The following is a 27,540-nucleotide window of genomic DNA, read 5'->3' as shown; positions in this document are numbered from 1 at the left end:
CCATGCTTTTTCCAAGTATGTTGTGGCTAAAACGTATTCCTAAATGGTGTCATTTTATTATTCTCGGTGTACTTATTCTTAGCTTGACACCACTGTTTTGTATTTTTACAGACCAAAGCTTTTGTAGAAAATAAAATAGTCTTTAGTTGAAATTGGCACCATTTAAGAGTAAACTGCATTCAGTAATTATAGAGAAATTTAAACTTTAAGTTTAGTAGCTAAATATGAAGTTTTTCAAGTAATTGCATAAGGTCTTTACCTTATGTCTGTTTGTTGTCAGTTTAGGAAATTATATCTTCTAAATGTAGTGTGTTTATGAAGTACTCTGTGTATTCTGATTTTTTAAAAATTCTCTCTCTCTTTTTTTAAGGTTTCATTTATTTATTTGACAGAGAGAGATCACAAGTAGACAGAGAGGCAGGCAGAGAGAGGGGGGAAGCAGGCTCCCCACTGAACAGAGAGCCTGATGCCGGCCTCAATCCCGGGATCCCGGGATCATGACCTGAGCTTAAGGCAGAGGCTTAACCCACTGAGCCATCTAGGCGCCCCCTAAAATCCTCTTTTAAAAAAGATTGGGTTTTTAGTGAAGTAATTAATATCAGATATTTCACTTTTGGAATTTTAAAATTTTACCATAAGCTATAAATATTTTGTGTGTAAATATTATTTATTCTGTTATTTTTCAAGATTTATTTATTTGAGAAAAAGAGAGCTCATAGGGATGGGGCAGAGGGAGAGAATCTCAAGCAGATTCCCACTGAGCACAGAGCCCCAACATGGCTCATTCTCATGACCCATGATATTGTGACCTGAACCCAAGTGGAAGCCAAGGGTGGGACACTTAACCGCTGAGCCAACTGAGGCACCCCTCTTCTGTTCTTTATATATTCTGATGATCCATAGTCTTTTTAAAAAATATTTTATTTATTTATTTGACAGACAGAGATCACAAGTAGGTAGAGAGGCAGGCAGAGAGAGAGGAGGAAGCAGGCTCCCTGCCAAGCAGAGTGCCTGATGCCAGACTCAATTCCAGGACCCTGAGACCCTGAGACCATGACCTGAGCTGAAGGCAGAGGCTTACCCCACTGAGCCACCCAGGCACCCCCGATGACCCATAGCCTTAAAACATGCATTTCAAATAATGTTTATAGTGATCATAAAAGAAGCCATTATGTAATCATTACTGTACATTAGGTACTTTAGAGAACACTTTACATATATTATTGATCTTATTTATTACTCAATACAACTCTTTAAGGTAGATGCAGTCCCCTTTACTCAGATGGGTAGAACTGAGATTTGGAGAAGTTAAATGACTTGCACGGAACACGCACTAAGTGAAGGATGTTACACTTGAAACTATTACTTGTCTGTTTTTAAAGCCAGTGTTAATGTTAATCCTATCATATTGTTCATTGGGCAAGAACACTTCTAGTATACCAAAACAGTTTTAGTAGTGTAACTATTAAAATGACGGCAGTCCAGTGGCATTCTGATAGTACTGTGATTTTGTAGCAAGGAGTTACACCCAGGAGGTGTTGACACTCACATCTGATACTCTTTGAGCACTTTCTCTGCTTGGATTTTATGGCAATAGTCTGCTAGTCCAGACTTAGGCTCCTTTATCTCTCCTGGAATTAGACTTATAGCTTCCAAAAGTTTGAGTCTGTCCTGTTTTGATGGGGAGGGGGAAGAGAATGGAGTATTCATTATGTTAGTAGATCTTAGACCAAAGTATTAATGTATTTAATAAATTCCTTAATGTTTATGCTTTGTTAATAGAAAAATGAATGTTCTTAGCAAACTCAAAGTTCTTGAATTCTATAGTTTACAATCCCTTTCACACATATTATTTCATTTAATGCTTAGAACAGTGCCACTTTGTATTTGATATACTCATCTATAAATGAAAAGAAAAAGGCTCAGTGAGGTTGGCTTGTCCAAAAGTCACACATCTGTAAAGTCATAGAGCCAAGATTTACATCTTGGTGTTTTGATAAATTTATTGGTTTCCCATATACCACAGCTCTTATTCCCTACACTGACCCTGCACATAACTTTATTTAGGATGCTGGATATCTACACATGAATGAGAAAGCCATAGAAAGTAACAGTTCTGACCCTTTTCAAAATTATGTTTGGAATTATTGACTTCGCCTGTACTAAACCATTCCCGGGAATTAATTGACAGCCTGTACTAAACCAGTTCCCGGGAGTAGTGAAGATATGTTCCTTTAATTTTGTGAAAGCCAATACATTTTGGGAATATGTTGATATTTAATGGTGGTTGCAAATATAGTCCATAGCTGTGTTTAGTGAAGCATAAGGTAGGTAGAAGAACAATACACGTAATTACAAAAAAAAATTTTTTAAACTGTGGACTTTGCAGTTCTCATTATTTTCCTTCTTTTCTTATTCTTTTCCTTTTCTTTATGCTGGAATCTCTCTTCTGCTGCCTTCTTCTGTCCATTAAAAGGAAAACCCCACCTAAACGGTAAACTTTCTTTTGGATAGATACTTATACTATTTTATATTAGCATATAAATGTCTTTTTTTTTTTTTTTTTACTAGTTTCAGAAAAAGTCTATTATAGCCGGGCATCTTTTTAAGAAAATTGAGGCTGAGTTCACTAGGAAAAGCAAAAGATATATTAAAAAAAAAAGCATTGATATTAAATGTGTAAATTATAATTAATTTGGTAGAGGATATTTTATCCTTAACGTGATTTAAAAATTTGTAATTCTTTCCTTCTTAGCCCACCAAGAAAACACATCGTTGAGCGCAATACGGAGTTTTATCACATACCAACTCATAGTGATGCCAGCAAGAAGAGACTGATTGAGGACACTGAAGATTGGCGTCCACGGACTGGAACGACCCAGTCTCGTTCTTTCCGAATCCTTGCCCAGATCACTGGAACTGAGCATCGTAAGTGAATACCTAGGGATTGTAATATACAAATGTTCTTTGGCATAGAGAAAAGCATTTAGACAGATGGGTAATTATTAGAAAACAGTTTTTTCCTGAGGCAGTTTGCTTTTAAATTATGCTGTGCATAATATGGTTCACGTACATAAGAAGCTAGCCCAGGAGAGTTGCATTGAAAAGTGGAGCAGTAGTAGCAGCAGTAGTAGTGCTGACCGTAGTACACAGCCAATGACAGCATGATGTGGGATGTTTTTTAGTGTCTCTGCGCAGCTTGACCATTTGATATTGACTTGTACACGTAATTGCTCAAATGATTTTTCAAGTTAAAAAAAGTCAACTAATGTTGGATATTACTTACTATATTTCAGTGAAAGAATCGGACACTGAAAATACGAAGAAGGCAAAGTAAGTTGTCCATTTTTTTGGTCGATTGGAATGCTTTCCTTTTCATGAATGATCTCGCTTTATTTTTTCACATTTTCAAGCGTAGTGGTATGGCTTTTTGTCTTTGTAACTAGAAGCTAAGCATTTAACTTTGGTATCTTTGGTGGGACTTAACTGTGGGATTAAAAAACTTAGAGATTTTTGAATTAGTAGATACTGTCTGCGTTTCATGCAAGGTTAATTTCCTTTCGTATTGAAAAAAGTGGGCAGAAGAGTATATTTGGGCTTGCTTTGCTAACGCTATGGATCTTCGTGAATGAGTTGGTGTTGTCTTGTAGAAATTTTGTTTTGGGCATAAAAATGGGTTTCCAAGAGGGCTCTATGTATTAATTTCTGTGTTTATAAAAATGCTCTACCCTTAAAATCTTTGCTATTAAATAAAATAGTTATGTAAAATTAAACTTTTATAAAGCATGTTTTCTGCATGATGAACTAAGTGTAGAAACTTTTTCTTTCTCTTTCTTATGACTCTTCTATCACTTTTCTTTTCTTTCCTTTTCTTTTCTTTTTTTTTCCACAGGGAAAAGATACCCCTTCACGTCTTTAGTCCCAAATACACAAAATTACGTGACTGGCACCATGAAGTTTCAGCACGTGCTCTTAACGTACAGTGATTTTGAGTCTTGCCCCCCCAAGCAACCAGCACATACCTTTTCATTCACTTTTTCTTTTTTTCCAACCTCACAGCAAAATCTGTATTAAATTTGCCTTACAAAAAAATGAGTCTTTTCTATAGTTTTCTAACCATTTCCTGCAGTTGTAAAAAAGAGGAAGATTAACTTGTTTTGTGCTAGTTGGTAGCTCACAAATATTAAACCAAGAGAGCAAAGTAAGGGACTCTGATCTGTTCAGTGGTCTTATATCTGTTTCCATTGTTATTAGAGTAGAAATGTTGGAAGAGGAACTCTATTTGTAAGTTGAATTTGGTTGGTTGTGTAAAGCAGAGGCAGATGAGCAAATAATATTCTCATCTAATTTTGAAAATACACCCTTAATATTATTACCTTTCCCAAGATTACTTTTAAATTCATTATTATATAATGTTCAAAGTGGGTTGTAAATTATCCTAAATAAGCAAATAGGAGGAGGCAAGATAAAACAGAGAAGACTTTATTAGAAGAGTTTATTGTAGATTTGGGTATTTTTTAAAGCAAATATGATTTCAGGATGGCTATGAAGAGAAGGAGGCCCAGATTTGGCTCCTAAAAAAGGAAAGAAGAGAATTCTGCCCCTATTTGCAGTGGGGAAATTGAGTGTTCTTTTAGTCTGGTTAGCTTCAAAAATCCCATTTTCTACCAAAGGAAATATTTCCAAACTGGTGGATGTTCTTAGGGTATAAACAACTTCAAGGCATTTACTAGTAAGAAATAGAAAAGATAACTTTGTTTTGTTTTTAAATGAACATAAAATAAATTATAAATAATTCTTTATGTGACATCAGAAATATTTTACTAGTGATATAAACTATTGTGTGTTGCTGCTGTTCTTAGGAAACTATATTTTGGGCAATACATGCAAGCTAATATCCGACCAGATATGCTTTCTGTTTTGTAATATAATGTATTATACCTTAGTTCTAAATTCAATAATAAATGCATTTTGAAGTTTGGAAAAGTACTGTAATAAAGTTGCCTTTAACTTAGTTTTGTAATTGTTTTGTGTTTCCCTGAAACCAGTAACAGTGCCATCCAGGACTTGTTAGACTATCACTTGGATAAAATAAATAATTCTCTCGACATTTCATTTGCAAAACATTTTTAATTTTGCGAGGCTGCTAGAATGAGTGTGGAGTATGACAATGGCCCATATTTTTTTTTTTCTGAATTGTCATGTTATTTGACGTAATACCGTATGTGAGTATCATAGAAAATTAGATTGTGGCACAACATAGCATTAGTCTTTGTGGAAAATGATTACTGGGGGATTTTGCCTGCATGCAAGGCATTTAAAAATTAACTTATATTATTATTACTATTATTTTTTATAAATGAGGTCTACTACACCCAGTGTGGGGTTCAAACTCACAACCCTGAGATCAAGTGTTGCATACTCTACTGACTGGGCCAGCCAGGTGCTCCCGTTCAAGACATTTTTATTTTTCTGCATTTTTTTTTCACTTTGAAGTCACCATAGACTAGAACAACTACCTGGTAATTTGGAGAAACTAACATTAATTTCAGTTAATGTTTGATTATTATCTAAAATTTTGTACATAAAATGTATTTAAAGATCTAGGATTTATCTATGCTTATTTCCACTGTACTTCATAATTTAGTAAGGTGTCCCTCTTCTACTGTATCAGATACTGCTTGTGGCTTTATGATCCTGACATCAATCCATTATTATTGTGTTTATGGCCTCTTTAAGAAAATATTCTTTCTTAGACCAGGCTTTCCTATACCTAATAATTTTCATTCATCTCAAAAGATGATATTCGAAAGTAGATGGAATCAAATTCTCATGAAAATAAGTGGTAGGGTAGAGTAAACAAGGTATTTCCCACCAAGCACCAAATTTCTAGAGTAACTATGTAGTTGAGAGAGAAAGCTACTAGACTGAGAATTTTAGGTAAATAAAAGACTTTCTCCCTAGTAAAGACAAGTGAACATGTATAGAACTTCATAACATGAAATAAGTACAGTTGAAAATAAGAATTTAGTACCGCCCTGATTAAAAATAAAGTACCTAATATCTTGTTGAAAGCATTTACTTAGGTAAGTAGAGTGATCTATATCTGAATATGAGTATAAATGTTCAGCCTGGATCACAAAAGACATTCCATTTGACCCTGCCAGAGGTTGAATTCCTGTGTTCAATTAATCTTCTGGGACATCTTATATTCCTAGTTTAAAAGCTAGCCAAATATTGTAAAAGCTCCTTGCAAAAATATTATTCTAAATCTAGTGACCTAATTTATAGCTTGTTTTTGTTTGTCTCTCTTATACAGACTTTCTTTATTATAGGCTTGTTTTTAATGTAGAATTTGAAAGTTAAGAATTTTCAACGTTTTTGCAAGGTTTTACCAATTAGAAAATGGAATGTCTCCCGCAAAGTGAATATTTTGTTACCTTGAAAAATTTATTATTTATGGAAACAGAAACACTCATTTTATATAATCTTATGCTGTTTAAGATGCCCATTAGGAAGACTCAGATAAAAATATTGTATAGAACTTAATAAAAATTATGATATTAAGATAGAGGGTAACTGTCCCATGTTTTATTCAGATTTATTCAGAAATTTGACTGAATTGATTTCCCCAGATTAAAAATCTCATAATTTTTTGCATCTCTGATTCATATTTAAAATCCTATAAATCACAAATATCCATTTGTTGTCTGAGTTATTCTTCCATGTGAAATAATTACTTAAATGCCAGGCACAGATATGTACTAGGGGTTAAATAATGAGTAGCAGATAAATACATAAACAAGGTGATCTGAGGTAAATAATTAGTATAAAGGAAATGTGGCCTACACATGAAGGGATTCCCTAGGTTGTGTGGACCTCTGAGGAGATAACCTTAATGCCATCACCTGAGAGAGGAAAAAGAGTCAGCCATGCGATGATTTTGGGTCTCTGTTCAAGGCAGATGAAGTGAGTGTGGAAACCCTGTGGTGAAAAGGAGCATGGCAAGTATACAGAACAGAACAGAAGGGACAGTATAGCCAAAATATAGTATGTGATAGGAAGCATGATTTAAAGATGTAATATGTATATTTGTATCTTAAATTTCCCATATTATCCACAGCATTTTGAATGGGAAGTTGTCTTATATCTAACCACTTTCAAGAAAAATTTAAAAATGAAGAACTAAGGAGGTTTATTAAAATTTTATCAAAGCTAAATAAAGTACATTCATTTACTTAGTGTTGCCCTGGGCATAGTTATCATTTTTATGCTTTTCCCATTAGACCCAATGAAGACTTATGAAAAGGAGGCATTATTATAGTATATGTTGGTAATGCATTAGTAGAGATCAAAATGCCCTGTAAAACACACATAAAGACATTAAAAAACAACACCTCTAATGTGTAGAAATTAGACATAAAGTACCTTAATTCATAATTTAGGGATGACTTTGAAAGTTCAGTTCCGTCTATAAAAACATATCAAGAATTGTTTGAACTCATTCCTTGTTTGTCCTATTCAAGAAAATTACTTAAACCAAGTAAATATTTCCTTGTTCATTCTTTCTAAAATAGATGTCATTACTACAGAATAATAATCAAGGAATGATAAATTCTGAGTTTGAGACTCAGATTTGCAACTCATAAGTTTCTGCCCCTGAGTTTCCCACTTCTTTAAAATAAGGAAGTTTTTCAGTGATGGACACTGTGAAGCCCTTCCAGATATCACCTCAGTGGAGGACTTGATACCACTGTTGGGGTGTGTGTGTGTATGGGGGGGCAGATAGCCTTCAGGGGTCAGCCCCTTCACATGTCACCTCAGCAGCAGATGCCCTTCCTCCAAAGCCACAGCTCGTGAGCTGACTGGAGGGGTATGAGGCTGAAGTGAAAAGCCCCTGACCATTTCAGCCTCGGTAGAGATAACCTGGCTCTTGTAGATCCCAGCTTGGTCCTCAGTTGTGTGGATTCTTCTCATTTCTTCATCTCCCCATCAATTTCTCCATCTTTGTCACTTCTGATCCCTTCTCCTTGAATTTTCAACCCAGATCACAAACAGCATTTAGGGAAACCCTTGAAATGAAAGATCAGGTTCGTGCAGCCTGCAAGGTATATGGAAGCCAAAAAGAGGTCACATTACTTTTCTTTGCCTTGAATAAAGGATGTTTTTTAGGTAATTGCATCAGAAGCATTCTGGGAGTAATGAGTTGGTAAAGCAGTTTAGAAATCAGATGTAGTCAAGGCTATATGAATGAATCAATGAAAAGCTTCAAAGTGGAAAATTGGGATGAACTCTGAGTAAATGTAACAAACTAAGCAGCACTTAACAAAATATTATTATGATTTTGTATGTTACAAATTTTCCATATGCAGTATTTTAGAATAAACTGTATTAGCCATTTACTCAGTCACTTAATACATTTTATTTGAACACATCTGCTGTTTTCTTCACATCCATAAAAGTTCACTTTCTGTTTTCTCTAGGGGGAGATGCTGCTGAGTAGCAGCATAGTAGGAAATGTGTAGGGGGAGAATACAAATCTTACAGGGCCAGGAGGATGATAGTGGGGGCTAAGGATGCTAAACGTCTTGTAATGCTCTGGATAATTTCACAGAAAGAAGTGTGATCCTGCCCCAAATGCCCGTGGTGTGCTAGTGAGAATGACTGGGCTGAGGGCAAATCCTCCCTCTTCCAAGATATTCTTATTCCTTCCTACAGTTCCAGCCACACAGACTCACCCACAGTGTGCCACCTCCATCCTCCATAGTGGCAATAATTTTCTGAAGTAATATACTGTGTAATTTCTACCACTTCTTTCCTAATTTGTATTGTAGATCTTAGTCTATATGTCATAAATCTTCAACTAGAGTATGAGCTCTTTGAAGCTAAGAGTGTTAGTATAATAATATAAATTGGAAGGAAAAGGCATTCTTTTTTTTTTTAAGATTTTATTTAATTTGATGGATAGAGATCACAAGTAGAAAGGCAGGCAGAGAGAGAGGGGGGAAGCAGGCTCCCTGCTGAGCAAAGAGCCTAATGCAGGGCTTGATACCAGGACCCTGAGATCATGACCTGAGCTGAAGGCAGAGGCTTAACCCACTGAGCCACCCAGGCACCCCAGGAAAAGGCATCCTAACAGGCATAGTATATCTTTCTAAATAGAACTGTAACTGTCTAAGTAAAGCTTTATACATTCAATATATAAATGGACATTTAACATAAATATATAAAAATACAATAAATACATAAGTAGTACAAATATAAAAAATACAAAAATATAATTTGAAAGTAGATGTTAGGACTGTAAGATTCATCTCTGGTGAACTAATTCTTAAATTAGAAATATACTGTATTAGTCAGCTCAGGCTGCCACCTAGATACCACAGACTAGGTAACTTAAATGACAGAAATGTATTTTCTAACAGTTCTAGAAGTTAGAAGTCCAAGACCAAGGTGCTATGTGGGTGGATTTCTGGGAAGTCTATTCTGTCTGGCTTGCAGATTACCACCTTCTTCATGTGTCCTCACATGACATTTCCTCTGTGGACACACAGAGAGCTCTGGTGTCTCCTCTTTCTATAAGAATACTAATCTTCTCATATCAGGGACTCACTCTTATGACCTCATTTAACTTGAATTACCATCTTGTAGGCCTTATATCAAAATACTGTCACACTGGAGGGTCGGGGCTTTAACATATGAATTTTGGGGGGAAAGCATTCAGTCCATAATATATACCAGTGTCCTTTTGGTACTAATATCAATTTGGCAGGTTAGTATCTAAAAAAAGTTATTCTTAAGTAGACTCACTGACTTGAACTCAGAAGGATTGTCGTTATCTCTGTTGTGGTGCCTCTTTTTCTGTTTTGGATTACAGGTATTTGTCTCCCTGCCCTATATGTCTAACTAGAGTATAAGCTCTTTGAACACAAGTGTTTGTGTATCCTTACCATACGTGACACTAGTTAGCATTAATTAACTAATGGTTTCTAATTGCATATAAATGCATATTTCTCCAATTTCTTAGTTGTTAAATATTAGGGAAATTTTTAGCAGCATGGTAAACATAACTTTTAATTGAATATAAATTCAGTTTAAGTCAAGTTTTTATAAAAATCAAGGCATTAATATTTGTATTCTAGGTAAAGTGGAACCATACCTTAGTTGCTTCAAAGGAGAATTGTTGTGCATTGGCAACCTGATTGGCAAAAGTGTTGATGCTTTCTCTCTGCTGTTATCACTTGGTTAAATGGTTATGGGAGATACTTTCTAAAATTAAATGAAAAATTTGTTTCTTAATCCATCTTCCTTTGTTTTTTTTAATCTTTTTCAGCATGACTAGCTTAGTGACTCGTGTGATATGACAATACCTGATTAATTTTAGAAATGGGTGTATGAAATGCCTAGTACTCTGGAAAACCCAGAGTTTTTTCATTCCTAAGGAAATGAAGTTTGAGGTTAAAGAGTTTAATCTGCAACATTGACTGAAAAGAAGCAACAGCTATATTATAAACAGCATATTAATTGTGGAAAGCTAATAATAATATGTGATTTACCACAGTAGAGAATTAAGGGGGGCTATAGGAGATTTCACTGAGGGGCACCTGGGTGGCTCAGTCAGTTAAGAGTATACCTTCAGCTCAGGTCATGATCCCCAGGTTTTGGGCTGCCTGCTCAGTGGGGAGCTGGCTTCTCACCCCCCCCACTTGTTCTCATTCTCTCTCTCAAATAAATTTTTTAAAAAAGGAAATTTCATTGAAAGATAACTTTAAAAAAATTTATATTTATACCTAAAATACATCATTGTGTCAACACCATACAATTTATCTTAAGTTAAAGGGTGATTTTCTTGATCTCACCATCTTTTCAGTTTCTATTATAAAGTAAAATATTTATTTAATAAGCAGTTTTTAAATTTTTATACTTATAGAGGCTTATATGAATAAGTAAAAAATAGCATTTTGATTAGCAAAAAGATGTATAAAATTATGATCAAAACATATTTTATCAGTCTTTTACTTCTCTTGCTCAAGTAATGGTAGGTTCTGATTTTTCATATATTATGGTAAGAATAATGTATGATAGGAGTTTTTAATTTTCAAAGACTTAAAATATCCTTCAAGGGAGTAGTAACTGCCTCTCCCTTTGGTAGGAAAATAGTTCAAACTCTAGTCACCAGTTACGTTACACAAAGCAATGAAACAGTACTAGGGGGAAAAATCCTCTGTGTATGGGCCATCCTGTAGCACTGAGTTAATGCTTTCTAGCTGAAGGCTGTCAAAACAGATTTTAAGTTACTTCCTGAATAGAAACCTATAATTTTTGTACATTCATCAAAACTTTAGAATGCAGAAATTTCATAAAGATTTCCAAACATAACTCTTTTTATAGCAGGTTTTTAAAATAATTTTAGTTTGTTCACAGATGTTCTGGTACCCCACATAAAATAGTTTCGTGAAGAAACAGTTGGCTGACCTGAGCCAGGTCTTCTTCAGTTGCTGTTTCACAAATATACTGGGCTCCCGTTGTTTATCCTTTTTAAGACACATGTCACTTGAGTAAATTACCTGAAACTTATTCTTCATAAGCCATGCAAAGAAATCAGGGATCACTCCCTAGTCTCATATTCCCATATTTATATATTTTTTAAAAGATTTTATTTATTTATTTGACAGAGATCACAAGTAGGCAGAGAGCAAGGCAGAGAGAGAGGGGGAAGCAGTCTCCCTGCTGAGCAGAGAGCCCCATGTGGGGCTCCATCCCAGAACCCTGGGATCGTGACCTGAGCCGAAGGCAGAGGCTTTAACCCACTGAGCCACCCAGGCGCCCCTCCCATATATTTTTACAAAGTGTAGGAACAAGTGGATTTGCTCAAAAATATATAACACTCTGTTATGGATGTAACATAACAGTCTAATTTTTTTTTTTTTACTTATTTTTATTAACATATAATGTATTATTTGCTCCAGGGGTATAGGTCTGTGAATCATCAGGCCTGCACATTTCGCAGCACTCACCATAGCACATACCCTCCCCAGTGTCCATAACCCAACCACCCTATCCCCACCCCCAGCAACCCTCAGTTTGTTTCATAAGATTGAGTCTCCTAATTTTAAAAAATAAAAATGGTAAGAGACAGAATCTCTTAGTGCAGAGTACATTCGTCAACCTAGAAAAAAGTCCATAGGTCCAAAAAATGGGTATGTAACCAAGCACTAATTTTTGTCTATTGCAAAATGTAGAGTATTTGAATTTACCTCATTTCATTTTCTACTGGTGGGTTATACTGTCCTATGCAAATGCTGGTTCGGTGACCACTGTATAATGTAAAGATCGCCATCTATTGAATATAAGTGGTTACTACACTTCAGTTACTTAGGAGAAGTACTTTAGAATCATTGAAGGAATAACATAGTTTCTATCTACTCTGTATTTTCACACAAAAATTGTTCATTACTCTGTTTAACTCTGGAAATACTTGTTTACTTTCCTAAATTAATCTGGGAAGACTACCACTTATAAGTATTTTTTAAAAATAAAAATCATTATTTGTGATAGCAGAAATTGACTTTCATGGTCCCAATGCTCATTGTTGAAAGATATAAACAAACAAAAATCATCCAAATCCAGAGGTAAATATGGAAAAAATTTTGGTTTATTTACATTCTGGAGATACTTGAATACACTAAGTTCCTTAGAAGTTTGATCAGACCACCAATACTATTCGGATAAATTCTTTCTGCTTCACCTGTATGGAGGTAAATTACATTGAAATTATTTTATTGAATTAAACCAGAAAGTAAAAGGAACTTACCTTCTTGATTAAAAGTCACTACTGTTGAAGGCTCCTCCTGTAATGAACTTTTTTTTTTTTTAAGATTTTTTATTTACTTATTTGACAGAGGTCACAGGTAGGCAGAGAGGCAGGCAGAGAGAGAGGGGGAAGCAGGCTCCCCACTGAGCAGAGAGCCCGATGTAAGGCCTGATCCCAGGACCCTGGGATCATGACCTGAGCCGAAGGCAGAGGCTTTAACCCACTGAGCCGCCCAGGTGCCCATGTAATGAACTTTTTAATTTCAGAAGATGTCACAACTTAAAGAACATTGGTAATAGGCAATCTTCATCCATGATGGAAGGCTTAATTTTCTATCCTTTGTCTCTATTCAATTTTACATATTTTAGTCACATTGAAAGTTTCAGGAGACCAGGTTTTTCTACCTTTATGTTAGGTAAAGGTGTGTTGATTATGATAGTATGATTTTATAAAAGAAAATTGAAGAAATATATTACATAATGTATAAAACATGACAGATATGGATATTTAGGCATTTCAGTTTTCCATTTCTTAGTCAAATTGAAGAAGTCCTTTCAAATTAAATTAATCTTAAAAGCAGGCTCAACTGTTTATGTCTCTCCTTTTGTTTTTCTTTACTTTTATGACAGTATATGTTGAATGCTGCTTCTGTGTCCAGTTTTGTGAGAGGTGTTCACCTCCAAGTTGTACCTAATTGATTATGCCTGAAGAGTCTGCATTTATTTCTTTGAATTGAATAGAGTTTGTTAAAGCTAGGATGAAATCTATGCAATTTTTGGGTTAGAGGTACATATTTATATTGTCCTTTCACATAGTTTATTCTTTGTCCCAATATCCTAGTAATTCATGAGAAAAAAATTTGAGAATAAGTTTCTGAAAGATTTTAATTAATAAGAAGTAACAGTTTTAAACAGACTTGGTGGACTCAAATTTATCCTTTGCTTACTACAGTGGCATCAAGTATCTGTTATTAAATGAGCAAATCTCTTATCAAAGATATTGAAACAGTACCACATGGATGTTAAGAAAATGTACATTCACACACACAAGAATATTTAAATATGAAAAGTGAAATGACCAGACAACATTAATTTAAGAGAGTAAAAAAGTGGTGTTGTCAGGGGTTACTGTAAATTAACAAATGCTCATTGTTGAAGGATATAAACAAGCAAACAAAAGTCACCCAAAACCAGAGATAAATACTAAAAAAGTTCTGGTTAGTTAGTTTACATTCTGGAGGGAATTAAAGTCCCAAATAGAAAGGGATTCTAGATGAGCTCCCAGTGGTCTTTTTTTCTCAATGGTTTATAACCCAACATTTAAAGAACTTACAGAAGGGATTTGGTAAGTAACACTATATGCATTAAAAAAAAAAAAAAATCCTGGAGGATGGGAAAGAAAGTAGAAGACTTGGAACAGGTAAATGTAGTATTAAGTTTCAAAGAAGAAAAAAACTTCTAAACTGTAAACTAGTTTGAACTTGAGGTCACCTGGAAAAAAATCTAGAAGACATTTTTAAAGCCTTGCCAGTGAGCACCGAGAAAAGGACAGAATTGCCAAGACCCAGAATTAAGTTCTCAAGAAACACATCACACCAAATTCAACACATTTTTGGTAGATTGGGGGAAATGTTAGTTTTAACAAGTCATCAAAGAAAGGCTCTTAAGATCCCATTGAATTTAATAATGAAAATGAGGTTAATGATTATCAAATTTTTAGATTCATGATAAGTTGAAGGAGTTGAACAAAGGATATTGTTTTAAAGGATCAATTCATGACTTGGATGAGGGCTTCTATAGCTTACTTCCTAAATTTGTGGCTATCCCGAAGTGGGGAGGGATGGCACACATATTCCATAACCAGATCATCCTTTGAACATGTATTAGGAGTCTAAGACCCAATGTTGTAGGAGAAAGAAAAAAAAATTAATATAGTTATTTGTAGTTTGGGTCAAATAATTTTTCTCTTCTGGGACATAGTTGGTGGTAGGGATGGATAAAGTTAACAAAAATAAATGTAAAAAAATTTAGGAATTTTAGAAAAAAGTAAACCCAGTGTAAGTTAGTCATGTCCTATGACTCTCAAAATTATGAGGTAAGCAATAGTTCCATTCTACACTTACAAAATCTCACCTGGCAAATTATGATTAATTCTTGGCATTAATGTCTGATAATTATGTAGGTAATCCCAAGAAAATCAACTGAAAAATCATGGGATAGTTAAGCTGTTTGGGTCAGAAGTATTTATATGAATAATTGATTTCAGTTGATAATAGGGGCTAGTTCCTTGACCTAAATCTACGGCTATGTCTTCTTCTTCCTCAAACATTCTCCTTTAGTCTCAGACTTTAGTGATCCCTGCTCATGTTTATTATATATGGATATAATAAATCCAGCAAGTGCTTGTGAAATACTTATCATCTGCTACTCACTATTGTAGATGGTTGGTTTATAACAGAGGCAAGGCTCTGTCATGGATTTATCATCTAGTGGAGCAGACATGCAATAAAAAAGCAAATAATACAGTTTTATGTTGTGATGTTTTATAAAGAAATAATATAGGACAATATGAGTATAATAAGGGGAAGGGAGGAATGAAGTCATTAGACACTGGTTAGGGAAAAGAAAACATGTGAGCTGAATGATCTGAAGGAGTTAACCATGCACATATACAGAAGATAGGCTCTCTAGGCAGAGGGAACAGCAAGTGCAAAGGCCCTGAGATAGGATTCAGCCTGGTGTGTTTAAGGATCTGAAAGAAGTCCACTATTACTGGAGCATAGTAAATAAAGGAGAGAGTGATAAGAGATTGAAGTAGTCAGGAGCCAAATCATTTTTTGCCTTGTAAGTTGTGTTAAGGGATTTAGATTTTTAACCCAATTAATTGGAGAGCCCAGTATAGGATTTTAATCATGGGAGTAATATCTGATGTGTATTTTTAAAAGATCCAATCCTCTGAATACTATGTAAAATTGATTGTGAGGGAGAAAAAATGAACACAGGGGACTAATTATGTGTATTCCCTTAGTTCAGGCAAGAGATGTTATGAAGTTAGGCCAAGGAGAAGGAAATCGGATGGGTTTGTATTTTAGAATTTGTATTTAGTTTGTATTTAGAAGAAGTGCGGACAATGGGTTTGCATTTTAGAGGAAGTACTGACAATGGAGGGGGCAGGGGTTGATGAATAATGAAATATAAGAACCAGTGAATTTGGTAAGAATTAATTGAGTTGGTAAGAGTCTGTGAAATTGGGAACGGTCAGTTCAGTAAAACTAATAGAGTCACGATGTAGAGGGGTGAGTGAATTACAAAAAAAGGAGGTACTTAACATTCAGATTTTAGAGGTATTTTTCTTACATATGAAAAGTAAAAGTTAAGAATTTTGGAGTGCATGGCTCAGATGTTCCAGGCCTAAGACTTACTGCCTTGGAGGAATTATCACTGAAGTGAAAAAGTCAAAGAACTTAGCAGTCAGCTTATTCAGTGATTCAACATGACAACACTGAAGTCATCAAGAATGATTGTTGAAATGGGTAAAGAGGAAGACAGTGAGTCAGGGCCTGAGGCAAATAGTGGATGAGGTAGAAGCAAGAAAATGAGATGAGTAGCTAATGAGTGGTATAATTGATGACATGAGCCTTGGAGGACTTGGGAATTTGGAGGATCTAAGATGACTGACGTTCGAAACAATATTGAGGAAGGCATTATCTCCAAGTTTATAAACATACAAGGTGTGAGAGAAAAGGAACCTCTTTTTGAAGGGACTGCACAGAACAATAGAGTTCAGTGGAGTAACACAGGATTTGGGAGGGTTGAGAGGGATGGGAATTTGATCAGATTAGAAGATACATAAAACAGTAAAGTCACAAGAATCCAGGAGATGATGGATGACCCGAGGGGTTTGCACTTCTGATTGTGGCAAGTAAATGGATGGAGGGAGAGTGTGATGGGATTGATCCTCATGGTCTGTTAGAGGAGAGAAAGTGGGCAGGAGAATGTAAGCTCCATGAGGGCAGGAAACTAAAGTGGGCAGTAGAATACGTGAGGATGCCTGCCATGAAGTGGAATCCAGATGTCATCATTGAATGAACGAGTTAGATACAGTGATTAATCGGAGAGCTCAGGACGTGTGATCCAGAAGATTTAGCTAGAGAGTGTATGACCCCTAGCTTTTGTTCTGTAATGCTAGTGGGATACTCATTGAAGCATGAGGTGCTTTGGTGGCATTCTCAAGATACCTGGCTTCTCCAAGGACTCATGGTTTGTGGCTGTTGCATAGGCATTTGGACAGATTCACATATATTTTCAAATAGGTAACCGACTGATGCAGTGGTACTTATTAAATAATATATCTTTTTATTCTGAATCTGAAATAATACATTTATCATTTATAAATTCTTTTTATAGTATTAGGATTACGTTAATACTACAGAATGGCAGGTTTCTGCCCCATTGGGGAAGCTGTTTCTAGCTAGTTGAAATCAATAAAAGGAGCAATCAAGAAGAAATTGATGATGCAGAGTGAGAGAGGCTATGGTTAGTGGTTAGTACCTTACTGCTACTGAGGAATGTAGGCTTTTATCGGGGGATTGTTCCAAGTAATTTTAAACTTGGTGTTATCCCTTAAGATCTTTACATTATATTGGGGTTTTAGAATGTAGTGTAATATATGCTCAATATTTACCTATCTTATCTTGAGATCCTATAGGAAAATTTCTCTAGGGGTGCGCGGGTGGCTGAGTTGGTTACCTGTCTGCCTTGGCTGAGGTTATTATCTATAGGTCCTGGGATTGAGCCCCAAGTTGGGCTCCCTGCTCAGTGGGGAGTCTGCTTGTCTCTCTGCCCTTATACCTGGCTCATGCTCTCTCTCTCTGTCTCAAATAAATAAAAAAAAAATAAAAATTTTCTGAAAAGATCAAGGAATACCATAGAGTTAACTGACCTAAAGAGTTCACATAATGTTAAGACAGGGCATTATTCAATAATAACCCATCAGGGAAAGCAACAGTAGAGAAATATGTAAGAGTTAAAGCAGAATTTGGAAGTTGTGAATAAAATGGAATATATGTATATCAATAAAGAGCAAACTCTCTCCCCAACACAAATAGTAAGTTCTATTTGCTTCAGAGATCTCCCTTATTCTTTCCCTCTTTTCCTTGCTTCAGTAAAGTGGAAACCTCCAAGTCAGTCCTTTATCTTTGCTCTCACAAAAAAAGTAAATCTCATTTTGAGTGTTATTTTCATGTTTGATCATTTATTTCATAATCTTCTTTTTACATCTAACATTCAGTCCTTTTTGCTTCCCCATGTGTAAAAAGCAAGGAGGCCCCTACTTGCCGATTTTTAAGTTCTCTGTAAGGTGCCATCTATAATGTAGAATTAGCAGGCTTAAATAATGTTTTTAGGCTGCTACAGAAACAAAGGCTATTGAAATCAATTAATTCATTTGGCCTGTGATTAAGAGTGCCAGAAATTTCCAGCTGAAGTTCAGTTGATTTAATTTTGCAGAAGGGAAATCCTAGTTACAAGCGAACACACTGACAGTTTTTATTGTCAGTAAGCCAGTGGAAGAGACTCCATTTTCCAGACAACTAGCCGTTTCCTTGGGTAAAATAAATAGCTTTGCTGTGCCAGTGAACCCTGAAAGTATGGAAATCAGGTGTGATCCTTGTATATTCCATTTTCTGCTGAGCAGTGTTATTGTATGAATGTTTGCTTGTGGAAGAGTGAAAATACAAAGGACAGTTGTCATTTTCCTCCTTTACCTGGTATAAAATACACATTTTAAGGTATTGGATTTCTCCTCTCATTGCCATATGGGGATGTAATAAATCAGTCACTCTATTTGGTTATTTTGTGATATTTATAAAGAGAGTGAGGAGGCTTTGAAGTTTTTAGTTGGAAATTTGAAGTTTTTATGCTGCAAAAGAAAGTTTCTGCATTCTTTTTCACATATTTTAAAGGTTAGCCTTTGTGACAAATTTATTCTTACATAGTTTACATATAACTCCAAAGTGGATGAGCCAGATTAGCATTTTGAAATTGTCTTACTGATGGAGAACTTTAACTTTCCTATCCTGCAATCAGGAATAGCCAGTAAAATAGTGCTAAAAACAGACACTGAAGACAGGAGAAGAGGAGTGGTCAGCTGGGTCTTACACCAAGATTAAAATGAGGATTGCACTCAAAAAGATAAACTGTATGATTCCACCTGTATGTGGTATTAAAGAAGTTAAATTCATGGGACAGAAAGTAGTGGTCACCAGAGGGTAGGCAGTGGGGAAAGAGAGTTGTTGCTGAATGGGTGTAGTTTAAGATTTGCAAGGTAAAAAAGTTCTGGAGGTCTGTTTCACCACAATGAGTATACTTAATACTACTGAACTATACACTTAAAAATGGTTAAGATGGTAAGTTTTATGTTGTCTTTTTTTTTTTTTACTTTTCCTCTCATTTCATTATTATTTTTTTAATTTAAAATGTTTTTTATTAACATATAATGTATTATTAGCCCCAGGGTACAGGTCTGTGAATAGCCACGTGTACATACTTCACGGCACTCACCATAGCACATACCCTCCCCAATGTCTATAACCCAACCACGTTATCCATACCCCCCTCACCCCTCACCCCGGCAACCCTCAGTTTGTTTTGTGAGGTTAAGAGTGTCTTATGGTTTGTCTCCCTCCCAATCCCATCTTGTTTCATTTTTTCTTTTCCTACCCCCGGAACCCCCCACGTTGCCTCTTAACTTCCTCACATCAGGGAGATCATATGATAATTGTGTTACTTATTTCGCTAAGCACAATACCCTCTAGTTCCATCCACATCATTGTTATATTGTCTTTTTTACCACAATAAAAAGAAAATGAGGAATGCAAATTGTCAATTGAATTTAGCCACAAAGAGATCATTAGTGACCTTTGCAAGAATATGGTTTTATCAGGGCTGGAGGATGAAGCCCACTTGAGTTGGTTGAAGACTGATAGTGTTTCTAGAGTAAAACTATTATTCCCTTTGGCTGTTAATGGGGATAGGAAAATAGAAGGGGAAGTCAGTTTTGTTGGTGGTAGTATGGTTTTTTGTTTTGTTTAGTAATTTTTTTTTTGTAATTTTTTTTTTTAAGAGAACCTATCCTACAGTATTTTTGAATGGAGACTCAAAGCATGCAATGGAGAAGGAGAATAGAAAATGCAAAGGAGATAGGTCAGTTGAGGCACCTGAAAAAGGGAGGAGATGGAGTCCACAGCATAAGGATCTTGCTTTTTGACAGTTGTCATTCCTGGGGCATAGAAAAAGAGTTCCATTCCCTGTTCTATAGGATGGTGAATGTAAGATGAGCAGCATCATGCCTGTTTGCCTGGACAGATTGCTAGCATGGGTTCCCTTTGGAAAGCACGGAAAGACACAATTGCCGAGAAAGATAATGCACAATAGTTCTTTGTTCATTTTTCTGAGAAAAACAGGCCAAAAGGCTGCAAGCTCAGCTCTCCAGACATATCTGGGAAGGATAAAGTCTTCATACCTCTCTCTGGTAAGAAATGAAAACTCACTTAAGTAACAGACAAAGCAGAGTTTGGCTGCTATAGAGGTGCTATTAATTAGAGCTTCTTCCAATCCTAAAAGGAATAAATATTAGAGAATGACAGAATTAGAGCAGATATTGATCTCTGTTCCATATTAAATGAGGTAGTTTAAGATTTTCTTAGGTCTGGTATTTTTAGAGGTTGGTTAAGCAAAGGGATAGGTAATGAGTGTGTGTGAGACATGGGAAACCTGCCAAGTGCGTTTGTTTGGAAACTTGGAAATCTGGCTTTAGAAGGTATTTCATGAGTTGTGTGAACTTTATTCTCAAGTGGCACTCATTTTTCCAATCAACATAGTGCATGGAGGTTTTGGAAGACTGAACTCCAGCTTACTCCCTTTTCTTACCTCTCCTCATTATATAGTAGTATGTAGACATTGATAATTCTTTATAACTATATTTTCTTTTTTCTAGAATATTGATAATTCTTTATGTTGTGAAGGACATTTTTAGAGGTATTTTTGGAAGTCTAGTAATTTCTTAGAGGTTGATCATATGCCCCTTCTTGCTTAGGTAGTAATATAGTACCTGTTTAACCTGAATTGCTAGACAGTCTCCAGTCTCTAGAATGTACAGATATTTTCTAAGAAATATATGTATATTGTGAGTGATTTCTGTATTTGAAAACAATAAGTTTCATTCATGCATTCATTCAACAAATATTTACTGTATATTTTGTGGTTAAGTACTTTATTACACTTCATTTGTACCATTAAACATATGGTCTCTGACCTCGCAGAGCTTCTAATTTAGTGAGGGAGTCTGGAATTAAACAAATCACCACACAAACTATACGATTACATTAATAACAAGTAAGTTCTATGACGAAAAGGTACAGGGTACTTTGAAAGCATGTGACATGGGCAGCCTAGGGTGATGTGGGGAATTGGGTGGTCCTCCCTGAGGAGGTGACATTTAAACTGAGGGCAGAAGGACACTTAGGAATTAGCCCAGTGAAAGTATGGTAGAGAGGTAGGCATAAAAAGTGAGACTATGCAGAGGTCTTGAGATGGGAAGAAGCGTGGCCTGTTTCAGAAAGAGATGGAAAACCAGTTGGACTGCAGCAAGCCACAGGGAAAAAAGGAAAAGCTCTATAAGATAAAGCTGGAGAATAGGGAGCCCAGGACCACAGTTACCTCTAAAGCAGTGCTGCGAATCCAGCAGACAGGATCAGATTTGTATTGTCAAAAGTGAACTCTGGTAGCTCTGTAGAGAGGTTTTCCTCTAGACAGGGGTCAGTAAACTTCTGTTGTAAAGATCGTAAATATGTTTATGATAGTAAATATGTTAGGTTTTGTGAGCCATATGGCCTGTCACAGCTACTGACCTCTGTGTGTAGTGTGTGAAAATAGCCATGGACATATGTAAATGAAGAAACCTGGCTGGGTTCCATTAAACTTTATTTAAAGTTTATTAAAACTTTGTGGCTGAAATTTGAATTTCATAGAATCTTCGTGTATTAAGAAATACTATTCATTAAAAAAAAAAAAAAAACATTTAAAACCACTCTTAGTTCATCAGCCATACAAAACCAAGGGGTGGGCGAAATTGGCCTGATAGTCATGGTTTGCTGACCCCTGCTATAGGACTTACAGTTCTTATTCTTTTAACATTTTCAACTCTATCTCTTAAATAATACTTTAATTCTAACATGACATTTTTCTTAAGTTGTCTGTCCTTTTTTTTTTATTTTCCTAACACTCTGTGGTAAAGATGTGACCAGTGCTAAATAAAATATGGGAATATAACCTTTCCTTTTCTGTTTTTTCATCTTAGTGTTACATTTTCTTTTCTGAAAATCAGTATAACGTGACTGATATATTCTATTTTTTTTTTAATCCACAGCTTTCTTTTTAAACAATGGGCAATTTTGTATTTCTAAATATTATACTTGGTGCTTTCTTTTTTCAAACTTCACACTGAATTTTTCATCTTTTTTTTTTTTTTTAACCTAGTGATGGCTCTAAAATTTAATTCTGTCATTCGGAAGAAAAAATGGTACAGACATCGGAAAAACAAAGTAAAAAGTAAAGCAACACAGTTGTATGCAAACATTTGTCGTGGGACTGGATAAACTACTTTGTTTACATGGAGATAAACAACATCCATATTATTTCAGATCTACAAACACAGCATTCTGACTTGGAAGGAGTTTTTTAGTGCTTTCTTGCAGTGCACCATTCAGGCAGCTAGCTACCCCACAAGATGCTGGAAAGCATTATGTAGTGGAAATAGTACAGACAGGCCTGGTTCAAATTCCATCTGACTCTTAAAAGGTATATAATATTGAACAACTGAATTAATTTCTTGGAGTTTAACTTCCCCGAAGCATGCAAAATACATAGTCTTTTGTATTGGGACTCTGTGTGTGAGAATTCCCATCCACCTTTCTTCCCTCACATGAAGGTAGCCATGTTAAAAAAAAATTGGTGGAGGGAAGAGCTTATATTTGGTGGTGGTGAAGGTGTTGGTTTGGGTTTTAACCTTACTGCAGATATGAAGTTAAAAAAACAACAACACAGAACTAGAGTATTGCCCAAAAGGAACCAGTGTGCACTTAAAAGGTGGTATAGATGATAAATGTATTTTTCATTAATATTTCCTTTGCCTTGTTTATTTTGCTTCTGAAAACTTAGGTTTGACAGTTCTCTGGAAGACCTACCTCAGAGTGGACCTCACCCACCTGCAACTCCTCAGGTTTTACACATTGGTAGCCAAGTAGCCACACTTTCTAAAGTAACTGCGTGTTCTAGGTAGAGTTTTTTCCCTTGTGGAATGTTGAAATTTTAATGATGGTGGTGAAATTAAATACTTAAACTCTTTGACTAAAAAGAAACAAGTGATCATAGATTACAGAACTGACATCATTAATATATAGACAAGAAACTTTGGCACTCAGCTGGGGAACACTGCTTTACACTGCTTTTATATCTGTCTCTCTTTTTTTGTTCAGATTCAAAATTCTAATATAGAGTCAGGAAATCTATGCCTTCTATTTATTCACTGTGAATGGGAAAGTCAACTTTCTTGAATTTAAGTCTGCTTTACTGAGTTAGAGTATTTTCCTCTAAAAAAAGAGTGATAGAGATCATATATTCCAAGTGCCTACACATATTCTAAAGGTATTCAGGTTACTTAGAAGATTTTACAGATCTCTGCTGATAATATACAATGTTATTATTTGTGATACAATACAAGGAAGGACGTTCATTACAATTTCCTTTTAAAGAGAGAAAGACAATTTAACTGATTTATTTTTTAGTTGCATTCTTTGAGCTGACATTTTTTATAAAATGGTTTCTAGTTGTTACTTGCCATCACTTCCCCCAAATAGTAGCCATTGCTTGAAAGATGCAGAGTAATTGAAGAATTCAAAGTTGAATCACTTGGTAACTTTTTCTTCCACATTGCTTGCCACTCATATTCCCCTGCTCTGCCACTGATAGCATCTTTCTTTTCTCTTTCCAGACCCATTCCTTCTTTTCTACCCATTCACAACAGTTGCTAAAACATAGCCATACAGTTCAGTTCAATTATAGGCTTGCAGAAAAACTATACTTAATTCTGTATAATTTTAAAAAATGGCTTACCAGTGTTTCTTTAATATACTTTCTAATGGTTTATAAAGCTATAGCCAGTGGAACTAGGAATAATGAATTATATTCTTCTGAGAAGGGGAGAAAAGACTTATGTCCCTATGCACAGTTTCAGACGTCTGAGCTCTCATTAACCTGGCTTGAGTTTGGCACATAATTACTTTGTGCTGGAGGTGGTCACTGTCACAATTTGTGAAAAAAGTGGTCATAGAAGGATGAGGATGTTCATTAATGACTTGCATGCAGAAATGAGGAGGAAAGACTATATAGGTTTCATGCTGTGCATTTTAGACTTTCAACTTAATAAAAAAATTTCTCAATTTCAAGCTGATAACTAATGATGGAATGTTCATTTCTGTGGGGGTGTTTGACCTTTTCTAAAAGATAAAGTATTTATTATTTTAAGTCATAAGTGTTCTGAGAATGAAATTTCATACCAGCATTGAGTCTTTACAGAGCTAACTGAAAGTGGAGGTGTAGAACATCAACAGAGAGGGTGATGTTTTAGTCTTATTCACTTTAACTACTGTTTATTTTACAAAGGTGCTTTCCTTCCCCAAGTAGGTTTATTCTCAGTATTTTTAAGTTACCTCTTGTTCCTTTTAGTATGTATTGCTGCTTCTGAATAGGCAGTCGGTTGTACCTGCTTCTCCTGAAAGCACAAGTCTCGTTAAAATGTCAGGCTCTGGGTGTATATCATCCCTAAGGTAAAGCTCTTTATGTAGAGTCTTTTTAGAAAAATCGACATAACCCTCCTTTCTCTGAATACGGAAATTCAGACTTCATGTTTAGATTTATTTTCTACTTAGATGCTGACAAATCAATCTTCACATGTGTGTTATATAATATTGATTTAACTTTAAATGGGATTAGAGACTGAAGTTAAATACATCCAAAAGCATTTATATCTCAAAAATCAGTTTTATGGAGCATTATATATCAGATTTTAATTTCTGAGAGAAATCATAGCAACAGTAAATAAATAACCTGCACTCTTATTACACTTCTGTATCATACCTTTTAATGTCTAAATATGAATATAAGATAGTTACTATCTTATCTTTATTATGCTCCGTTTTCTCACTTTTCTTTTTTGTTCCTCTCCTCTTTTTTTTTTTTTTTTCCTTTCCCTATGTATCAGTGTAAGAAGCGCCACAAGAAATGTGGTGACAAGGTCTTCGGAAGGTTTTCGAAACTTTTCCACCTTCTCTTCTCCTGCTAGATATAGTGCTGCAGTTCTTAGCAGTGCAGCTGCTACTGTGTCTGCTGCTCTTGCCGCAAAAACCAGGTAGAGCTGTATGTACAACGTGTGTCTTGCGTGATTCCAACACTTTCCACTGTCTTAAAAGTCCCCTTAATGCATACATAACCATTTGAAACAGTCACAGCCCAATATGAGATCTTGGTTGTGTTGTGGACATTTTACCTGGGTTGTAGACATATCTCTCAGTGTTTATTATTAGTTTTTCTTTAAATCTTCCTTTCATCTGTTTCCATGACTACCATTTATCTTTGATGCTTTTCAGTTGCATGGATTATTGCATGTTATGTGCTTATTGAATTTGGGCCTTTATAATTTTTAGTTTTTATATCTGGAACAGAATCAACTATCAGTAGATATTTTAAGTTCTTATTGATATTCTCTTCTCTCACAAACTGATTGTATTTAAGGGTGTTCTCAAGTCTAACTACATCCCTCCGCCCGAAAAAAAGAATAATAATTTTTTATTTTTATGAGATTTTTAAAATATAATTTCCAGTAGTCTTTATAAAGTTTTATGCTTTCTAAAAGATTGTCTTGGCTAGTTTTAGCGAAAATTTAGTCAATTCTATATTAATGAGTAAAGTAATAGAGTACTTGGACCTTCTTTTCCTCCTCTTTCTATGCTTTGTTCTTTCTGCCTGTCTGTAAAATATCTGTCTCTAGCTTTTTCTGGAAATGTTTCAAATCATAGACTGTCAAGACTACTTTCTGCTGTTGATTGTGTGATTTTTTTCAACTTAAGAATCTTTCTAAATGTTCACCAGGCTCTCCAGTCCTGATAAATACCACTCACCCCTGGATGCACTTTGCATCAGCCCTCTTTCTAAGCCTTTAGCTTTTTCGTACCTCCAGTCCTCGAGGAAGTCAACGGGCTCTATCCATGTTAAGAAAATAAGGTACTGTGGAGCAGGTATCTCAGTGGTTGTTTGCTCTAAAAGACACTGCTTTCTGTAACACCTAACCACTATATTAACCAGCCAGATGCAAAAGTCCTAGAGTGGATTTGTGTTCCGTTTTTAAACTAGCTGTAAATTCAGTACAATGCTAATGGACACGCATGTTATTTTAAATGATCATTGACTCCCCTTTTAGCCCCTTGTGACATGTTTTATTACCATACTTGATGTTTAGTATGAAATTAGGAGTAATTGCACAAGTATTTAAAGTACAGTATAACCGTTTCATTGCATGGATGGTAGCTATACTAGAATAGGGAAATGTTTAGTAAGACATACCTTTGTATCTTTTGAAAAAATGAAAAAGAATAATAAAATAATTCATTTTGATTGGCTGCTACTTATTGTTCTTATATATGAGGGTTTTACTTGGACAGATAAGTTAATTTTTACCGTATCTGGGAAATTCTGAAACACAAAATTAATTTTTCTCCTAAACTTAACAATTATGCCAAAAATTATTAGGTATATATAAAAAATAAAAATATCCCAAGTGTTCATGGAAGGTATAATCTTAAATAACTGTTTAAAATCATCTCTGATGGAACATGAAATTAATGGTGGAGTGTACAACTTGGCTATAATTGGTAAAAGCCTGATATAACATAGACTGTCTACTGATTATGTGTTTGTATTCATTCACTGTCATGGAGGTTTTCAATATACTTAATTAAAATTCTGAGTAACTTATAAGGCAGATGTTTAAACAGGGAGAAAGAGATCATTGTACATTTTTCTCTAAGAAAAAAAGATACTCGACATTATTTTACATTTATGGAATTGTGTTAATTGAGCAGAAATCTTTCAGCGTCCAGGCTAAGTCTATACAGAGACAGGTTACTGACCACACTTGGAATAAAAGATCCCTTTGAGGACCTAATGGAATGCTCACATCTCTCCAGAAAAGTACCTATTGCATTTTTTAAAAAACTAAATGGCCAGTGGTATGTTTTGATGGATATCAAATGGAGATGGGATAGGGAAAAATGGAGATAGGATGGAGAAAAATACCAGTTGTGTGAGAATACCCCATCTCCATTAGTGGCATGCTCATTAAACTCTTACCTTTATATTCTAGTAAGTTACTTTTCACTCACTGTTTAATAAAAAAAGAGCAACATTAAAATTCTTGCAAACCTTGCTTGAGTGGAGAATCTTAAAGTTTTTCATTTATTATTGGGAAACCAAGGACAATTTTGTAACATTTTTGTACATAACTCTTACACATGGAGCAATCTGTCTTTAAGTAGAGATAAATTCCTCTGAAAGAGTCGAGTTTTGGGGTGCCTGGGTGGCTCAGTGGGTTAAGCCTTTGCCTTTGGCTCAGGT

General features: G+C 35.3%; 1 protein-coding gene across 9 annotated transcripts in view; it reads left to right on the top strand.

Annotated features, from left to right (window-relative positions):
* Nucleotides 1–27,540, top strand: part of LOC111156592 (PDZ and LIM domain 5) — a 212,474-nt gene that overhangs the window by 124,492 nt on the left and 60,442 nt on the right. For 2 of the 9 annotated variants that reach the window (XM_022517597.1, XM_022517591.1), the window contains exons 5-10: nt 2,477–2,494; nt 2,756–2,928; nt 3,297–3,333; nt 23,032–23,148; nt 25,133–25,279; nt 26,020–26,151. In XM_022517597.1, coding sequence (XP_022373305.1) covers nt 2,477–2,494; nt 2,756–2,928; nt 3,297–3,333; nt 23,032–23,148; nt 25,133–25,279; nt 26,020–26,151 — 624 coding nt within the window. Of the gene's footprint in view, nt 1–2,476; nt 2,495–2,755; nt 2,929–3,296; nt 3,334–3,892; nt 5,015–23,031; nt 23,149–25,132; nt 25,280–26,019; nt 26,152–27,540 lie in introns of those variants that run through there. The other 7 variants (XM_022517627.1, XM_022517643.1, XM_022517581.1 and 4 more) reach the window with 6 other exon arrangements.

The sequence above is a fragment of the Enhydra lutris genome, unplaced genomic scaffold (assembly GCF_002288905.1).
Source record: "Enhydra lutris kenyoni isolate GAN:26980312 unplaced genomic scaffold, ASM228890v2 scaffoldscaffold3, whole genome shotgun sequence".
In the NCBI taxonomy this organism is placed as follows: Eukaryota; Metazoa; Chordata; class Mammalia; order Carnivora; family Mustelidae; genus Enhydra; species Enhydra lutris.
This window is presented reverse-complemented; position numbering and strand designations above follow the sequence as displayed.